We start from the raw sequence: 15,235 nt of genomic DNA, 5'->3' as shown, positions 1-15,235 counted from the left end.
TCCTCTACTTTATATGTGGGGCGCCTGCCACAGCATGGCTAGATAAGCAGTGCATAGGTCTATGTCCAGGATCTGAAACTGCAAACCCCAGGCTGCTGAAGCAGAGCGTGCGAACTTAACCACTACGCCACTGGCAGGCCCCATTTGAATTTTCTCTTTTAATAGATGAAAGGAAAGACTAGTGATGCACAGCCTAAGAGCAAAGGAGCCAGTCCCCAAAGGCTGCACCCGTATGGCTCCATTTACACCGGATTCTTAAGAGGGCACCATTACAGAGATGGAGAAGAGATTAGGGCTTGCCAGTGGCTAAGGAGGGGCTGGGGGCGGGAGGGAAGTGGGTGTGGCTAGGAAAGGCAACATGGGGGTCCCATGGGGATGTGTTGAGGTCACTGTCCTGGTGTGATCTTGTCCTCAGTTCTGCAAGGTGTTTCCACTGGAGGAAACTGGGTGACGGGCACATGGCATCTCTGTGTTATTTCTTACAACTGCATGTGAATCTACAGTTATCTCAAAATTACAAGTTTAATTTTAAAAAATTAGCGAGGAATGAGAAATAGGAAAAAAAAGAGGGTGGGCCCAAAGAGATGGCAGAGGTCCAGGACAGCTTGGATCAGAAGAGGAGGGGAGGGCTGCTCTACCCCACTCCCCCTGTGGGTGGGCTGCAAGGCTGGGGGTTGCCTCCTGCTGCTTTCCATCGTCTCCCCCCTTTCCAGGTGCCAGCCTCCCCCTTCCACTTTCAGATAGCACCCCCCTTTCCAAATAATCCAGCTCTTGTCCCTCAAACCCCTCAATAACAACCCTGACAACAGCCAGCCTTCACTGAGTTATAGCCCCTCAGGGAGAGGAGGGTAGACTGGCCACCGCCAGCTCCCCAGGCCCCGCCTCCAGGGGCCTCCACGCCCAGGCCTGGACCTGAGGACAGGCTGATGGATGCCGAATCAGGGGTGGAGTCACCCGGAGGGGCAGGAGTGCAGTGGGGGAGCCTCTGGCCACAGAACAGACTGGGAGGGGAGCTCAGGGTCAGACGAGTACACTGGAAGGGGCCCCACCACGACCTCTGAGGGGCGGAGACGAGGGTGGCAAGGAGCGTCCCCAGGTGGAGCAAGGAGTGCCTTGGGCTGTCTGAGACTGACCACTGCCGGTGGGTGTCTTGACATGAGTACAGCCATGTTTGGCCACTCCATTGACCTACAGCCACCAGCACAAAGAGAAATATAAAAGCTGCTTTCTGCGTGGTGGGAACTGGCCCTTCTCCCACGGAGAGAGAGTTGCAAGTTGTAACATTTCAAGGCTCTTGGAGCGACGCAGCACGGGATGGACTGGCCATCTGTGCCCGGCTAAGATGATAACCAAAGAGAACAATGCACGTACACAATTACTGGGCTGGGACGTTAGCCAGGGGGCTCAGTGCACGTACGCCACTGATAACCATTTGTGCATGGGAACACTGGATGCTTGCTCTGTAAACTCTGTAACTGCTTATATAAACTGCTGGAGACTGAGACCTGGTGAGAGTTCCACCTGTGGAGGGGACGCCTCGCCCAGGACGTGTGATTCCCGCCCAGCCGAGTCGATTGACAGGACTCTCCCAGCAGTGGGGCGTGGATGTTGTGAGTAATTGATTTACTGTGAAGTAATTGATCTGATGTGTTCCCTTTTCAGTCAACCTGGTGTTTCTCTTTCCGGTGGATTTGTGTCATTTCCCTTCAGTGGATCTGGTGTTTCCCTTTCCGATGGATCTGATGTTTTTCCCTCTTATTATATGACCTATTCAGATCTGCTGCTATCTCAGCCGATGTGGATGTTTTCCCTTTCCAGTCGAGCTGGTGTTTTTTCCCTCTTATTATTTGACCTATTCGGATCTGTTTGCGGACTATCGCCTTTACTATCCTCTATATAATAAAATGTACCTTCAGTCCATTTGTTTGGAGTGGAAAGTTTCTTTACGTCTCCGATCGAATCCCCGAACCTCTCATAACAGTGGGAGACCCCAGACTGGTAGAGAGAGCCCAGATGTCCCAGCTGGGGGTTACCATTGGGCCTCAAGGGGCTGAGAACTCCTCCGAGGGGTTCCCTGGAGCTGTGGAGACCCCACTGGTCCAGACCCAGATTAGCGGCCTCCGCCTGGGCAGAGGAAGCCTGCGGGGGCAGAGGAGGCCGCTCCTCTCCCTGCTCTGCCGTCCGCTGGGGCGACGAGCCGCACCCACCTGCCAGTTCTCGCGGTCACGGCCTCTCTCCCCGGGTCCTCCGTGGGGTTCCCGGGGCGGCGCTCGGGCGGGGGTTGGAGCAGGAGCCCCTTCCCGGTAACCGAGCCCATAAGCCCCCGCCGAGGGAGCGCTGTGGCCACAGAACGACCCCGGGACAGGGTCCCCCGCGCAGAGGGGCGGCGGCCTGTCTACGCCTCTCGGCGGAACCCTACTTCGAGCCTGGCCTTCGGACCCGCCACCTGCGGTGGTTCCCAGGTCAGGGCGCGGGGCGAAGCCTCCAGACGGTTCCGTCCAAGCTGAGCCTGGGGTCCAGGGTCCGGGGCCGAGGACTCGGCTGAGACGAGCGGTTCCTTCCGGCGGGGTCCTGGAACCGGAGAGCGCACCCACGCCGCCTTCCCACAACCCCTCCAGTCGAGGGGGTCCGACGGGCGGGGTCTCCCCACACCCCCACCCCCGGGCCCCGCCGGGCGTCACAAAGGCCCGCGGTCCCCGTGGCAACCCGCTGGACGTCGCGGCGCGAGCCTGGGCGCCCGCGGCTCTGCGCACAGCAGCCGCACGGCTCCGCCCGCTCCGCGAGGCAAGGCAAGCGCGCGCGGCAGGCTGGGCGCGGGCCCGGGGAGGCGGGCGGGGAAGGGGGCGGGTCTCAGGGAGGTGGGCCTGGGGGTGAGGGGAAGGCCTGGGCGGGGGTAGGGGGTGTAGGTCTGGGTAGGGCCGCCAGGGAGCGGAGCGGCCCCTTCCCCGGAGTTCACGACCAGCCCCTCTGCGGTTTTCCAACTTAGGAGACTGTTGGCGGCTGGAAACATCCCTGACCCGTGGCCAGCCCCAGGAGCAAGAGTTCCCTCCGGAGGCGGTTTGAATCTGCTCCCGCCTCCGGCCAGAGCAGGACTTAGGCTAGGAGTCCTGGGGTCCTGGTCTCTGCTTGTGCCTCACCCCAGATACCCTCTCTGCTGTGCCAGGGGCTGGTCTGGCTCCTCTGCGCCAGGAAGGTCAGAGGCTGGCCTTTGGGGAGGGAGGCCGACTTGGGTCCCAACCTTACTCTGCCACGTGGCAGTGCAGCCTTGGGCAAGTCACTCAAGCTCTCGGCTGTCATCTGTTATTCATCCAGCCCTTGGGTTGCTGGGGAACCTGAGATGTCCCACCAGCACCAGGGTCTGTCCCACCTCCTTCTGGGTGGCTGAGACCTGGGACAGCAGCCAGGGATGATGGCCCCTTCTCCAAGGAGCCCCAGCTTCCAGGGCCAGGCCTTGTGGCCTGCCTCTGCTGGGCTTGGGACCACAGCTGGGGTGCACTAGCCCGCTCCCACTGACACGCAGAGCTGGGAACCCCTGGTTGGGAGGTGGGGTGCAGGAGAGTCAGGCTCTGGGGTTGATGGCTGGGCTCAAACCCTGGATTAAGAGCAAGCTGCTAAGCGTTGTAGCCCTGCGCCCATCTGTGACGCGGAGTGACAGAATCTTACCACTTCATGGGGATTTTCTTGTGGACTCAGTGAGCTCATCAAGGTCCTTGAGGCCCCCAGCACACAGCAGGGGCTCAGTCACTAGGAGCTGGCATGATTATTCCTCAGAGCTGAGGCCTGGGGCCACCCTGCCTTCTGCTCTGGCCCAGGCCACCAACTGGCCTTGTCTTTGGGTGAGCCCTGCCCTCTGCTTTGCACCTGCGGTGGGGCGTGGAGGGTCCCCCCCAAGGGGACTAGTGCTGCTCAGCAGGGTCACACTGAATCCTCTCAACAGCCCCAAGGGAATATGGTCACCCCATTTCAGACGAGGAACTGAGGTCTTGCCGGGCCACCCAGCTGGTCAGTGGCTGGGGTTTCTGCCCAGGCCATTCTGGTCCCAGAGCCACTGTCTCAGCCCTGCCTGTGTCGTCACAAGCAGCAGTCAGTAGAGTGTTTGCCCTTCAGTGTCCACTCTGTCCAGATCTGCAGCCCCTTCCCAGAGAGAGGTGCACCCCCCACAAGCTCCTCCTCGCCCAGGGAGGACAGAGGGCCCTGTGTTGGGGCAGTCACCCCCACACAAACACTGCCCCACGTGAGTCCTGGGAGGGTGCCGAGGCCGGCCTGACTGTTGCAGCTCACGGCGTGCCCTCCGCCCCACCCCAGACGATGAGCTCCCAGGTGACGGGCCTGGGCCTCGACAGGATGAAGCTGGACAGTCCGCAGTCCCCCCTGGACCAAGAGGAGGCGGAGGAGGCTGAGGACGGGCAGCTGCTGGACCCGCAGGCGTGGAGGACCTACGTGGAGCGCCGCAACGCACTGCGGGAGTTCCTGAGCTCGGACCTGAGCCCCCACCTGCTCCGGCGCCACCATGCCCGCGTGGAGCTGCTCAGGAAGTGCTCCTACTACGTCGAGATCCTCCCCAAGCAGCTGGCCCTGGGCGACCAGAACCCGCTGGTGCTGCCCAGCGCCATGTTCCAGCTCATCGACCCCTGGAAGTTCCAGCGCATGAAGAAGGTGGGCACCGCCCAGACCAAGATCCAGCTCCTGCTGCTGGGGCACCTGCTGGAGCAGCTGGACTGCGGCCGCGCCGAGCTGGAGGCCCTGCTCGAGTCGCCCGACCCGCAGCCCTTCCTGACAGGCTGGGGACTGGTGGAGCGGCGGCTGGCAGAGCTGTCGGCCGTCATGGACAGCTTCCTGGCCATGATGGTGCCCGGGCGCCTGCACCTCAAGCACCGTCTGGTGTCCGACATTGGCGCCACCAAGATCCCGCACATCCGCCTCATACTGAGCACCAAGATGCCCGTCATGTTCGACCGCAAGGAGTCGGTGGCCTACCAGGACTGGGTCAGCCTGCGCTGGTTTGTCACCATCCAGCCTGCGGCGCCAGAGCAGTTTGAGCTGCGCTTCAAGCTGCTGGACCCGCGGACGCAGCAGGAGTGCACGCAGTGTGGCTTCATCCCCGTGGCTGCCTGCACCTTCGACATCCGCAACCTGCTGCCCAACCGCGCCTACAAGTTCATGGTCAAGAGAGCAGAGAGCTACACGCTGGTGTACGAGCCCTGGCAGGACAGCCTCACCCTGCAGACCCGGCCGGGGCCCACCGAGGGGCCCACCCCAAGTCGGCTGGGCAGGCCAGGCCCACCCCCGACCACACCTTCCGAGAGATGATTTCCTGCTATTTATCCACTAATACAGAGGAGTATAAACTCACATACACAATTTGAGAAATGAACCTACTTACGTCTTAAAGGTGGCAACAGCCACATGAGTGTTTTCCTGACTCAGCGCAGCGCCACCCCCCACCGGCACTGGTGACCAGCTCCCCGTCCACCACCACATGCACCCCATGGTGGTCACTAGGACCGCCGGCCCTCTGAGAAGATAAGGCACGGCAGGGCAGGGTGATCTGGAGCCGGGAGAACTGATGGAGAAGTGGCCTGGTGAGAGAGGGGTCCCCAACTCTGTCAGAAAGGCCCAGCCCCTCCCCCAGCTAGGGACAGTGTGCTCTGCAGGGTTGGGGTGGGCTCAGCCTGGGTAGGGGCTCCCCTCCCAGGCCTCTCCCACTGCTGACCCACTGTGTGCTCCTGCGTGCCATCCAGGGGTGAGGCCAGACTGTGTCACACACTCTGTGGCACCATGTGGCTGAGCCTGCCTCCTGGATGTCTGGCAGGATGGAGCCCTCCCAGGGGTCCCAGGCAGAGTCATCACCTTCTTAGGGAACGACTAGAGGAGTGGGGTGTGGTGCAGAGCAGAGAGGGCTGTGGAGGGGACGGGCGGGAGCTGCCAGGGGATCCAGGATCGGGGTTTGTGCTGGGTCATACAGATCCCACCCACAGAGGACAGCATGGAGTGCGGGTTCATTAAGGGAGGCACATGTGGGTGCACGGGCTGGGGGACTTCTTCCCTCCTTGCTCCTCCCGCCCCCAGCCTGGCCTCGCGCCCCTACTCGGAGGACAACTGCCCAGAGACCGGCCTCGCGGCGGCACCGCTGCAGCTCCCCGGCTGTGAGCCACTCCGCGGCGCCCTCCCGGTGCGGTCCTTGAGGCGGGGGCGCAGATTTGGTCCCGCCCCTCACCCGCCGCAGCTCACCTGCCGCGCCCCGCCCCTCGCACACGGACTGACTTAAAATTGCGACCCTCATTGCGACGAGGCCTAGCCCTCTGCCAGCGGCCCGCCTCGTGCCACTTCTGCGCGCAGCTGTCCGACCGCAGTCCAGCCCGGCTTCCCGCCGCGGCGCGTCCTCAGGGCTTCAACGCCCCTTCCTCCGGAAGTCCTTCCTGACTAGGCTGATGAGGTCCCGGCTCCCTGCCTCCGGGCGCCTGCTAGTCTTCTATTCAAGCGCTTTTCGCGAGATATGGTAAAATTTCTCCATGCTTTCGTGGCTGCCCTAGAATAGACGTGCTCTCCCAGGTGCTGCGCACGCCGGGTACACAGGCCCCTTTCCTTACAACTTCTGTCTGTCTCTCTGTGAGCTCCCAACCCACCTGACACCTGTGCTGGCACTTAGGGAGGCCAGGGGCCTGCCGTGCCTCCCTCTGGACAGCTGGTGCTGTTGGAGGCCCTGGAGAACCAGCCACAAACAGGCCGAATTCTGACTAGCCCAGGTCGGCCTGGAGGGCTGTGTGCTGCGCAAGGGTCCTGGGGAGTAATTTCAGAGCAGACACCTCGCAGGATGCTGTCAAGGCCTCAGCCTGGAGACTTTGGACTTTAGACTTTGGGGCCTGAGGTCAAAGTTCAGTGGCTGAGTGGCCTGCAGCACCTGGGCACAGCTCACCCACTGTGGACCTTCCTCGCCAAGTTGCCCCCAACCCCCAGCTTCCTTTATCTGGGCACAGACAACCCTCGGCCTGTTGGCTGTGTCGTCAGCTGTAAAATGGATGACGCGGGCCCCTCTCCACATGCTCCCTCGTCCAGCATCCAGCTACGATGGGCTCTGGGCTCTTGGCTCTTGATAGCCTCAACAGGCACTTTGCAACCCAAAGCAAGAGGAGGGACCACCCCTTTTTGCAACCCAGTCAGACCTCAAAACACCCAGAAGTGAGAAAAGCATTCAGAGTGGTCTTTATAATAAAATTAATATTCGATCATATAACATAGTCCAAGAAAAGATACAAAAATTGGAATGTAGAAATTTGATTTGTAGAAAACATCAGAATCAGACAGATACATAGACACCCCCTCACCCCTCGCAGAGGGGGCCACAGGTGGGGCGAGCCCCTCCTGGCGTTAACGACTTGTTTGCAGCAACTCAAAGCCACAAGGACAGTGGAATGGCACTGAGTCAAGGGCTCTGTTTTCCAGAGTCAGAGCTGCCTCAGGGTGGGCGGGGTGGGGACAGACATCGAGGGGACAGGTTTCCAGAGACGGTAGGACACAAATGCGCCCTGAGGGGCAGGTGAAGGTCCTCAACCCTGCAAAGAAAGACACGCCTGGGCAGGGTGTTCCAAAGGCCCTGACCTGGGAGCAGGCCTGAGTGAACAAGGCAGATGCAGAGCTCAGGGTGGAAGCACAGACGCTGTCCAGGGGCCCCCACCCACACGCCCGCAGGAGTATTGCACCACCCAGCACGTTCCGGAGGGGCAGGTCCAGGCAAGGCTGGTGGGCCTCTGCTTCGGGTCTGCCCTTCCCCTGCCGGGGCAGTGGTCCCTGAAGGACACAGGCTGTGGGTCCCAGTTAGACGGGGCAGTGGTGACAGAGAAAAGGCTCTCTCCCAGGGAGGCCTCTTTGCCCTGAGTTTGGGCTGAGGACCTTGTTCCAGTAAAAAAGACACTGGTTTTTGGTTTATTTAAAAATAGAAAATAAAGCTGAATTCCTGACCAAACCCACTGCGGTTGGGGATGGTATGCAAAGACCAACGAGTAGCCCCAAGGGGATTTCCTTCCTGACCCCAAACCTTCCCAGGGAAGGTGTTGTGCTGGTCCAGAGGATGCCCCCACTCCTAAAATGCTCCCTGTCACCAAGTGTCCCAGCAAAATCAGCTCAGCAGGGAGGGTGGGGTCTCCTCCAAGGTTATGTACAACGGCAGGGTGCTGCCTGGCCTGCTCCCCCCTGGGGAGAAGCCAGGACTCAGGAACTTGGTTATTGTGCACCACCACGGCCGGCCACCGAGACCCCTGCCCAGGCAGCCAGGCGCAGGTGGCCAGATGGTGGCTGGCAGTGACCACTAAGGCACATGGGATTCCGCTGAGTGGGCCCCACCAGGCTGGCCAGCCCAGGAGGGCCTGGGGCGTTTCTTCACAATCCTGGCAGCTTGAGGGCAGCAGGCAGGTAGGGATCTTCAGAAGGACACGGCTGGTCTCCTCCGGACCCGCACCTGGCCGGCGGGCACAAGGCTCTGCTGGGCCTCACAGAAGTCCAGGAGTCGACGCCAGAGAGGGCAGCACTGCAGGAGGAGGTGGTCTCCTGCCAGGGGCAGGAGTCAGTGGTCGCCTACAGCCCTGGCCCACCAAGAAGCCCCGCCCCCAGGGAGGAGCCCACCCCAGCCCTCCCCTACCAGGCAGCCCCGCCCCCAGGGAGGAGCCCACCCCAGCCCTCGCCCACCAGGAAGCCTCACCGATGAGGCAGAGCCCCTCCTGGGCCCGGGTGATGGCTACGTTCACTTGGTTGGGGTCCACCACGAAGCCCAGGAACTTCTTAAGCCAGCCCTTAGTCGGCCGCTGGTCCAGGTCACTCTCTGGGCACGTGCGGACGGTGCTCACCAGCACATAGCGCCACTCGCTCCCTGGGGGGCCGGGCAGGCATGGTGACGCCCCTGCCCGCTGTGCTCACCATGCCCCCTGCCCACCGGCCCACGTGCCCCCTGTCCCCAGCCTCACCCTGGCTCTTGGTGATGGAGCACACGGTCACTCCCGTGATGCCCTCTTGCACGAGGCTCTTGCTGATCTCTGTGGCCTGTGCGTTGTAGGGTGTGAGGATGGCGATGTCCTTGGGTTCCACTGTCCTGCCCAAGGTCAGCTGTTTGGCGATGCGAACCTGAGGGACCGAGAGGGTGCAGCTGAAACCAGGTCCCTGGGCACCAGGGCCTCACCTGTTCCCTCGTCTCCTCTGCCTCCTCCCCCAGGAAGCCCTCCCTGACCAAAGGGCACCAGAGAGCGCCTTGCTAACACTCACCACCTCTGCCACCTCCTCCTGGTTGGCCTTGGAGTTCTCATTCCCTTCGTCCGTGGACACCAGCAGGCTCTGCTCATGGCCCTGCATGTGGCCAAAGATGACAGAGCAGCTCTCCTTGCCGGCATGGCCCAGGATGCTGGGCGACCTCCTCAGGCCCTGCCAGGTCTTCAGCTTGCTCTTGTAGAACTCCATGGAGGGGAAGGTACAGATGTCCTTGTGCTGCAGGACAGGGACATGAGCAGGCCACCCACCCACGCGCCCTCGGGCCAAGAGCTCCCACTGGCAGCTGCTCTGGCCCCAGGACAAGGCCCGGGTGGACGTAGGAGGTAGGGGAGTGGGCCGCAGACCACACCTTGGCCGAAGGAGCTGAGGCCGGGACTGCTTACCATGCGGTACTGCGTATCCAGCATGTAGGCATCCCTGTGGTACCTCTCGAAGAGAGACCGGTCCAGACCCAGGTTCTGCAGCTGCTCATTCTTGACCACAGGCCGCAGCTGTTTATGGTCCCCAAGAAGAACCACCTGGGGGGACAGGCCGGCGTGGTCCTGCTACCCTCAGACCAGGGGCACCCAGCCCCGCCATCGTCACTGCCCCGCCACAACGCTGCCCTCCATGCACTCCCAGGGGGAGACCACACCCAGTGACCCCCGCCCAGGTCACCAGCTCACCACCCGCCTCGCTCACCTTCTCGGCCGTCGAGAAGTTCACCAGGGGGATGAGGGTCTCGGGCTCTGTGGCCATGCCCGCCTCGTCCACGAGGATCTGCCGGACGTCCAGGCTCTTGAGGGCAACCGAAGCTGCACAGGAGCACGTGCACAGGATGACCCTGTGCCGGTCCAGCTCGAACCTCCTCGCCTTGCCCAGGACCCTCCTGTACCTGTGTGGGGATGCCATCTGGTCACCCAAGGACCCCTCGCCAGGAGACAGCTCCACGGCCCCAGCCCCTTACCAACTGAGGTCGTCCTTGGAGAACAGTTCCCCTTTCTGCAGCCGGGCGTCGAACGCCTTGAGGTCTGGGGCATAGGGGTTGGAAGGCTGCCGGATCCGGTGGTGCAGGGTGATGCTCCTGGGGGGGACACCTCCATGAAGCCCTGTGTTGTCCCAAGGCAGGACCATCAGGCCCCTCCTCTCCACCCAAACACAGACAGACAGTCAAGAGGAGAGACACACCTGAGGGTCTGGTTCGGCCTCCCCTCCCGAGGGGTATTCTTGGGTGGACCCCTGCTGCCCACACCCGGCACTGGGAACTCGGTGGCCTCGGCCTGCTCGCCGTACACGCGAAGGGGCTGCAGCTCTTCTTTCCTGCTCAGGAGCATCCCTGGGGGCAGTTGGGGCGTGAGTGACTGTCCCCTGGGCCCACCAGCCCCAGGCAGAGCCTCGAGTGGTCGGCCAAGCACACCTGCCAGGACGTCCACCGACTTGTTGGAGGGGCCGCAGTACAGGACGCAGGGGCCCCCCAGCCGCTTCTCCCCACCGCAGGCTGGCGCCTGCTCCTCATTTGCCTTGTGAAGCCAGAACACAATGTGGAGAGCCACCACCGTCTTCCCAGTGCCTGCGGGCAGAGAATGGCGTGAACGGAGCCCCGCCCGCCTGCCCGGGCAGCATGCATCTCCCCCAACGTGGGCCCACCTGGTGGGCCCTGGATGACTGTGAACTGCTTCTTCAGAGCCTCCCTGACGGCCCCGTTCTGGCTGGGGTTCAGCTTGTGGCGGCTTCCGGGGATGTCGAAGGTCTGCCGCTCCAGGAACCGGTGGGGTGTCCCTGAGGAAGGGGCCAGGCCTCCCTGAGCACCAGTGCAGGGCGGGGCTGGGGCAGGACGAAGGCGGGGGGGGGAGTGGGAGGGCCCCCACCTACCTCTTCTGAGGGGCTGCTGGCAAGGAGGGGGGCGGGGCAGGGGAATGGGCTGGCCTAGGGCGATGCTGATGGCCAGCGGGGACGCGTCCTTCAGCTCACGCACAGCTTCTTCCTTGCGGCTGGGGGCAGGGGAGGTGAAGACGGACACTGGAATGTTGACAGGACTCTCCCGGGGGAGCGGCCACTGCCCCAAGAGCCACCCCCCAGAAAGGGGCCCAAGGAGTCCTCACCCCACCCTGCCCACCAGCCTCTCCCTGGCTTTCACCCCATGGAAGCCACTCACAGGTCAGGAAGCTGCTTGGGCAGCATCTCAATGGTGAATCGGGTGCCAGGCCTCAGCACCTCTTCTGGAACCTTCTCCATGGCTGTGTGGTGGATGAAGAAGTGCACCTGCTTGGGGGCCTCCTGGCGGTCTGCCTTGCCCTCCTTTGGGTCCCAGTCCTCTGTCAGCCCGTGGGCCACCCAGGTGTAGGTGTCAGGGTCGATGCTCAGGAGGGGGCCGAGGTTGCTGGGCCCACAGGGTGGGGTGGCCGGGGGAGGCTGGCCAGGGCTGGCCGGGGGGTGCGGCCCCCCTGCGTTGGGCACGGCCGGCAGCCCCTCGAGCCGGATGCAGAGGTAGCAGTGGCTGAGGCTGATGTCGATGCAGTGCTCCCGGAGGAAGGCGGCCTCCAGGCGGAAGGTGCCCTGCAGCTGCCCCTGCGGCGTCCGCTCCTCGGCCCAGGATACGCCCACGTGCTGCAGCGTGATGGAGTCGTTCTCGGCGACCGCGCTGGTGGCCGACTCCAGGGAGCAGAACGGCTCCCACACGCGGGAGTACTCGTCCACGTCATGGCACCGGTCCCGCCCTGCCTGGGGCACGTGGCCCGAGAAGCAGTCGCCTGGCCGCTCCGCGTGCTCTAGGCAGAGGCTGAGGCCAGGCGCCACCGTCCACAGCTGCAGAGCTGGTGCCAGGAGCCCTCGCTGCAGGGTGGCGCCGAGCTGCACCTGCAGCGTGTCCCCCCTGGTCAGCTCCCGGGCCACTTCCACGAAGTGGCCGCAGCGGCTCCGCCACACCCGCCCCAGCTTCCGCGGCCGGGGCTCTGCAGCACCCCACGCCTGCACCAGGGCGGCCGCCTCAGGCCACCGCTCCTCCTCCAGCAGCTCCAGCAGCTGCTGCCACAGCGCAGCGTCGACGGGCCGGGTGTGCATGTCGAGCAGGGCGCCAGGCAGCGGGGGGCACGGCCCGTTCACCTGCACCGGGTAGATGCGGCGCCGCCACGAAAGCCGCAGGCCTGGCCGGCCCGGCGAGTTGTGGGGGTGCTCAGCCAGCTGCAGGGAGCGGTAGTAGATGGGGCAGGGGTCAGGCAGGGTCTCGTGGTTGGCGGGGAAGAGCAGCTTGAAACAGCGGGCGCCTGCCTCCACATCCACCACGAAGCCCAGCTTGTCCTGGGGCTGGGCCTTGAGCCGCGCGGCCAGGTGCAGGCTGCGGGCTCGGCGCTGGTACCTCTGGGCGCTCACGTGCTGGTGGCTGAAATCCTGGCAGAGCCCGTCGATGTCCCTGGCGGAGTAAGTGGCGCCCCCCTGGCCCAGTGCCAGCAGGATCTGCCGCTGCAGCACCACGTCCAGGTACCTGCGGATGGGCGAGGTCACCCACGTGTACCAGTCCACCTGCAGCGAGTAGTGGCCGGCCGGCTGCTGTTCGCCCTGGCTGGAGCGGCCAAAGACAGAGCGGCCCAGGGCCCGGCGCAAGTCGAGGCCCGCCGGGGCCAGCGAGGGGTGTATGTCGTCTGTGGTGACGAGGTCCACCAGCCTGTGGAAGTCCTGGGCGTGGGCTGCAAGCTGGACATGCCTCCAGAGGGAGGTCAGCACGTGCAGCTGCGTGTCGGGGGGGCCACGGCCCTGGAGGTGGTGGCGGAGGTGCAGCGACAGGGGCACCAGCCCCCTGTGCTTCTCGCGCACGGCTTCAAGCTGGCGGCTGCCGGGCGTGGGCTGCCACCGCAGCGGTGTGACCGTCCGCGTGCGCTCGCTGCCCACCAGGAAGTCGGCTGCCAGGCTGTTGAACTGGATCATGTACTCCTTGACCATGACATGGGCCACACGGAAGCCCAGCGTGCTGTCCTCGTCTGGCTGCTCATAGTGGCGGTCAGCCAGCAGGCGGCGTCGGCGCAATGCCCGGGAGAGGTGGCACGCGGCAGCCACGCAGGCCTCCACTGAGTCCAGGCGGGCCGGCAGCTCCAGGCCCGCACCCGGGTGCCCCTTGATCACCTGCTCGGCCTCCTCGTAGGACAGCTGGCGGTCGGAGCGGATCACGGAGGGCGCAAATCGCCGACTCCGGAGCTGGTCGCTGCCCTTCTCCACGGTGAGGAAAAGGGAGATGGCTAAGCGGTCCTGGCCTGGCAGGAGGCTGAATGCGTCCTGGGAGAGGCGGGCCGGCAGCATGGGCACTGGCTCCCGGTCAGGGGCGTAGAAGGCAGTCCCCTGCCTGCGGGCCTCCACATCCAGCGCCCCGTCCCGGGGCAAAACGCTGGCCACGTCGGCGATGTGCACGGCCACCTCGTACCGGGGGCCCAGGTCCCGGACGCTGAGGGCGTCATCCAGGCTGCGGGCGCCCCGAGGGTCTACGGTGAAGGTCAGGAGGCAGCGGCAGTCCTCCCGCCAGCCCGGCGCCCGGCCCAGCTCCGCACGGTATTTCTGCAGCACCTTGGCGACCAAGGCCGGGTCTGGCGAGGGCTCCCTGAGGCCGAACTCCAGGTCCAGGACGTGGAGGCCCCGCTCCCAGGTGTCGGCCTCGGGCAGCACCTCCAGGACGATGCCAAGCGGGTAATAGAAGCGCTCCCGCCACAGGACGATGCGCACGCGGAAGAGACGGTTGCGCCGGGCTTTGGCCGTGAGCCGCTCGTACCCCACCCGCTGCACGTGGCCCTGCACAAGGCGGTGCACGGGCACCTGCAGCGGGTCCTTCAGCTCAGCCACAAAGATCTTGGTCACAGAGCTGTCGATGGGGGTCATGATGCGGGGGTCCCACTCGTCCATGCGGCACACGAACACCAGCTCGCTGCGCCTCCTCTTGAGCACACCCACCACACGGCCCTGCAGCCGCCCCGCGGGGCCCCTGTCACCGGCAGCCCCGCCAAGGACCTTCACCAGCACCTCGTCCCCGGTGAAGGCCATCCCGCAGTGCAGGCGGCCCCTGACCTGGATGGGGCCAAGGCCCGTGCCATCCAGCGGCACGGCCGTCGCCCGATCAAAGGTCTCCAGCGTGAAGGCGCAGCGGCGGTACAGCTCAGGCTCCGCGCGGAGCAGCTTCCGCAGCGTGGCCCGGGGCAGGTTCACGTACTGCCGGGCCTGGTGTGGGGACGCGGGACTGGGGATGGTGTCCAGCAGCCCATCCTCCCGCACGGTCACCGTCATGTTCCGGCTCTCGTCCAGGAGCTCCTGCAGGATGGAGTCATCGGCGTTGAGCTCCCCGTCGGAAGGCCAGAAGTCAGACTCGGAGTCCTCAGGGTCCTCGGTCTCCCCACTTGCGGTGGCGTCCCCGGAGGCCACGTCCCCCCTCACCGAGTTCCCCGCGGATGCAGTGTCCCCTGCCTCCGTGTGCGCGGCGGCTGCCTCCTTTGCTGCTGGGTGCCCCCTAGCTGCAGACTCTGATGCTGCGTCCCCAGCCTCTGCCTTCTGTGTGGCCACGTCCTCTGCCACTGAGGCCCTGGACCGGGACGCACCCCCCTCAGCCACAGCCCCTGGCTCAACCTTCGCCACGGCCGTGTGCTGTGTGGCTGGGGCCCCTGCTGCCCCCTGCTCCAGGACAGTGTCCGCAGCCCCCACCGCCACTGGTCTCCCTGCTTGGAGGGGCCAGCGCTGCCTCTGGACCACGCCCTGCTTGATCTGCTCCAGCGACAGGTCCTCGGGGCAGACGCTGCGATGCTCCACACACTCGCGGATGAAGCTCTTCCAGAGCTTGCTGCAGGCCCCGAAGGAGCAGAGGGCCACGGCGTCGCCCACGGCCACCACCTGGGACTGGGCTCGGGTCATGACAGTGTTGAGCACACGGGCATCCGTGAAGAACTCCAGGGCGGGCGCCCCGGGGCCCCGCAGGCTGCTGTGGTTGTGCACGGTGCTCAGCACCACCACCCGGAACTCCCGGCCTGCGAGG

General features: G+C 64.3%; 2 protein-coding genes across 5 annotated transcripts in view; one reads left to right on the top strand and one right to left on the bottom strand.

The window, feature by feature from the left end:
* The first annotated feature begins 4,275 nt into the window (after nucleotides 1–4,275).
* Nucleotides 4,276–5,325, top strand: FNDC11 (fibronectin type III domain containing 11). Its single transcript, XM_004430189.3, has one exon. It carries the CDS (start codon nucleotides 4,309–4,311, stop codon nucleotides 5,308–5,310), a length of 1,002 nt encoding a protein of 333 aa, XP_004430246.1. The 5' UTR covers nucleotides 4,276–4,308; the 3' UTR covers nucleotides 5,311–5,325.
* A 1,855-nt stretch (nucleotides 5,326–7,180) lies between these two features.
* The window catches only part of HELZ2 (helicase with zinc finger 2), a 31,435-nt gene continuing 23,380 nt past the window's right edge, over nucleotides 7,181–15,235 (bottom strand). For 3 of the 4 annotated variants that reach the window (XM_087444972.1, XM_087444973.1, XM_087444971.1), the window contains 11 exons: nucleotides 11,390–15,227; nucleotides 10,882–11,225; nucleotides 10,652–10,804; nucleotides 10,423–10,570; nucleotides 10,202–10,318; nucleotides 9,937–10,129; nucleotides 9,639–9,773; nucleotides 9,253–9,471; nucleotides 8,958–9,114; nucleotides 8,696–8,863; nucleotides 7,181–8,544 (listed from right to left, as the gene is read on the bottom strand). In XM_087444972.1, coding sequence (XP_087301098.1) covers nucleotides 8,420–8,544; nucleotides 8,696–8,863; nucleotides 8,958–9,114; nucleotides 9,253–9,471; nucleotides 9,639–9,773; nucleotides 9,937–10,129; nucleotides 10,202–10,318; nucleotides 10,423–10,570; nucleotides 10,652–10,804; nucleotides 10,882–11,225; nucleotides 11,390–15,227 — 5,597 coding nt within the window. In that variant the 3' untranslated portion in view covers nucleotides 7,181–8,419. The remainder of the gene's footprint in view (nucleotides 8,545–8,695; nucleotides 8,864–8,957; nucleotides 9,115–9,252; nucleotides 9,472–9,638; nucleotides 9,774–9,936; nucleotides 10,130–10,201; nucleotides 10,319–10,422; nucleotides 10,571–10,651; nucleotides 10,805–10,881; nucleotides 11,226–11,389; nucleotides 15,228–15,235) is intronic. The other variant, XM_014787275.2, reaches the window with a different exon arrangement.

Source organism: Ceratotherium simum, chromosome 21 (genome assembly GCF_057802395.1).
Source record: "Ceratotherium simum simum isolate JZ-2026a chromosome 21, ASM5780239v1, whole genome shotgun sequence".
Taxonomy (NCBI): domain Eukaryota; kingdom Metazoa; phylum Chordata; class Mammalia; order Perissodactyla; family Rhinocerotidae; genus Ceratotherium; species Ceratotherium simum.
Note: the sequence above shows the minus strand (reverse complement) of the source record. Positions and strands in the feature narration are given on the sequence as shown.

Excerpts from the sequence above, each read along its gene's own strand:
- FNDC11 (XM_004430189.3), top strand. The coding sequence starts at position 4,309 with ATGAGCTCCCAGGTGACGGGCCTGGGCCTCGACAGGATGAAGCTGGAC.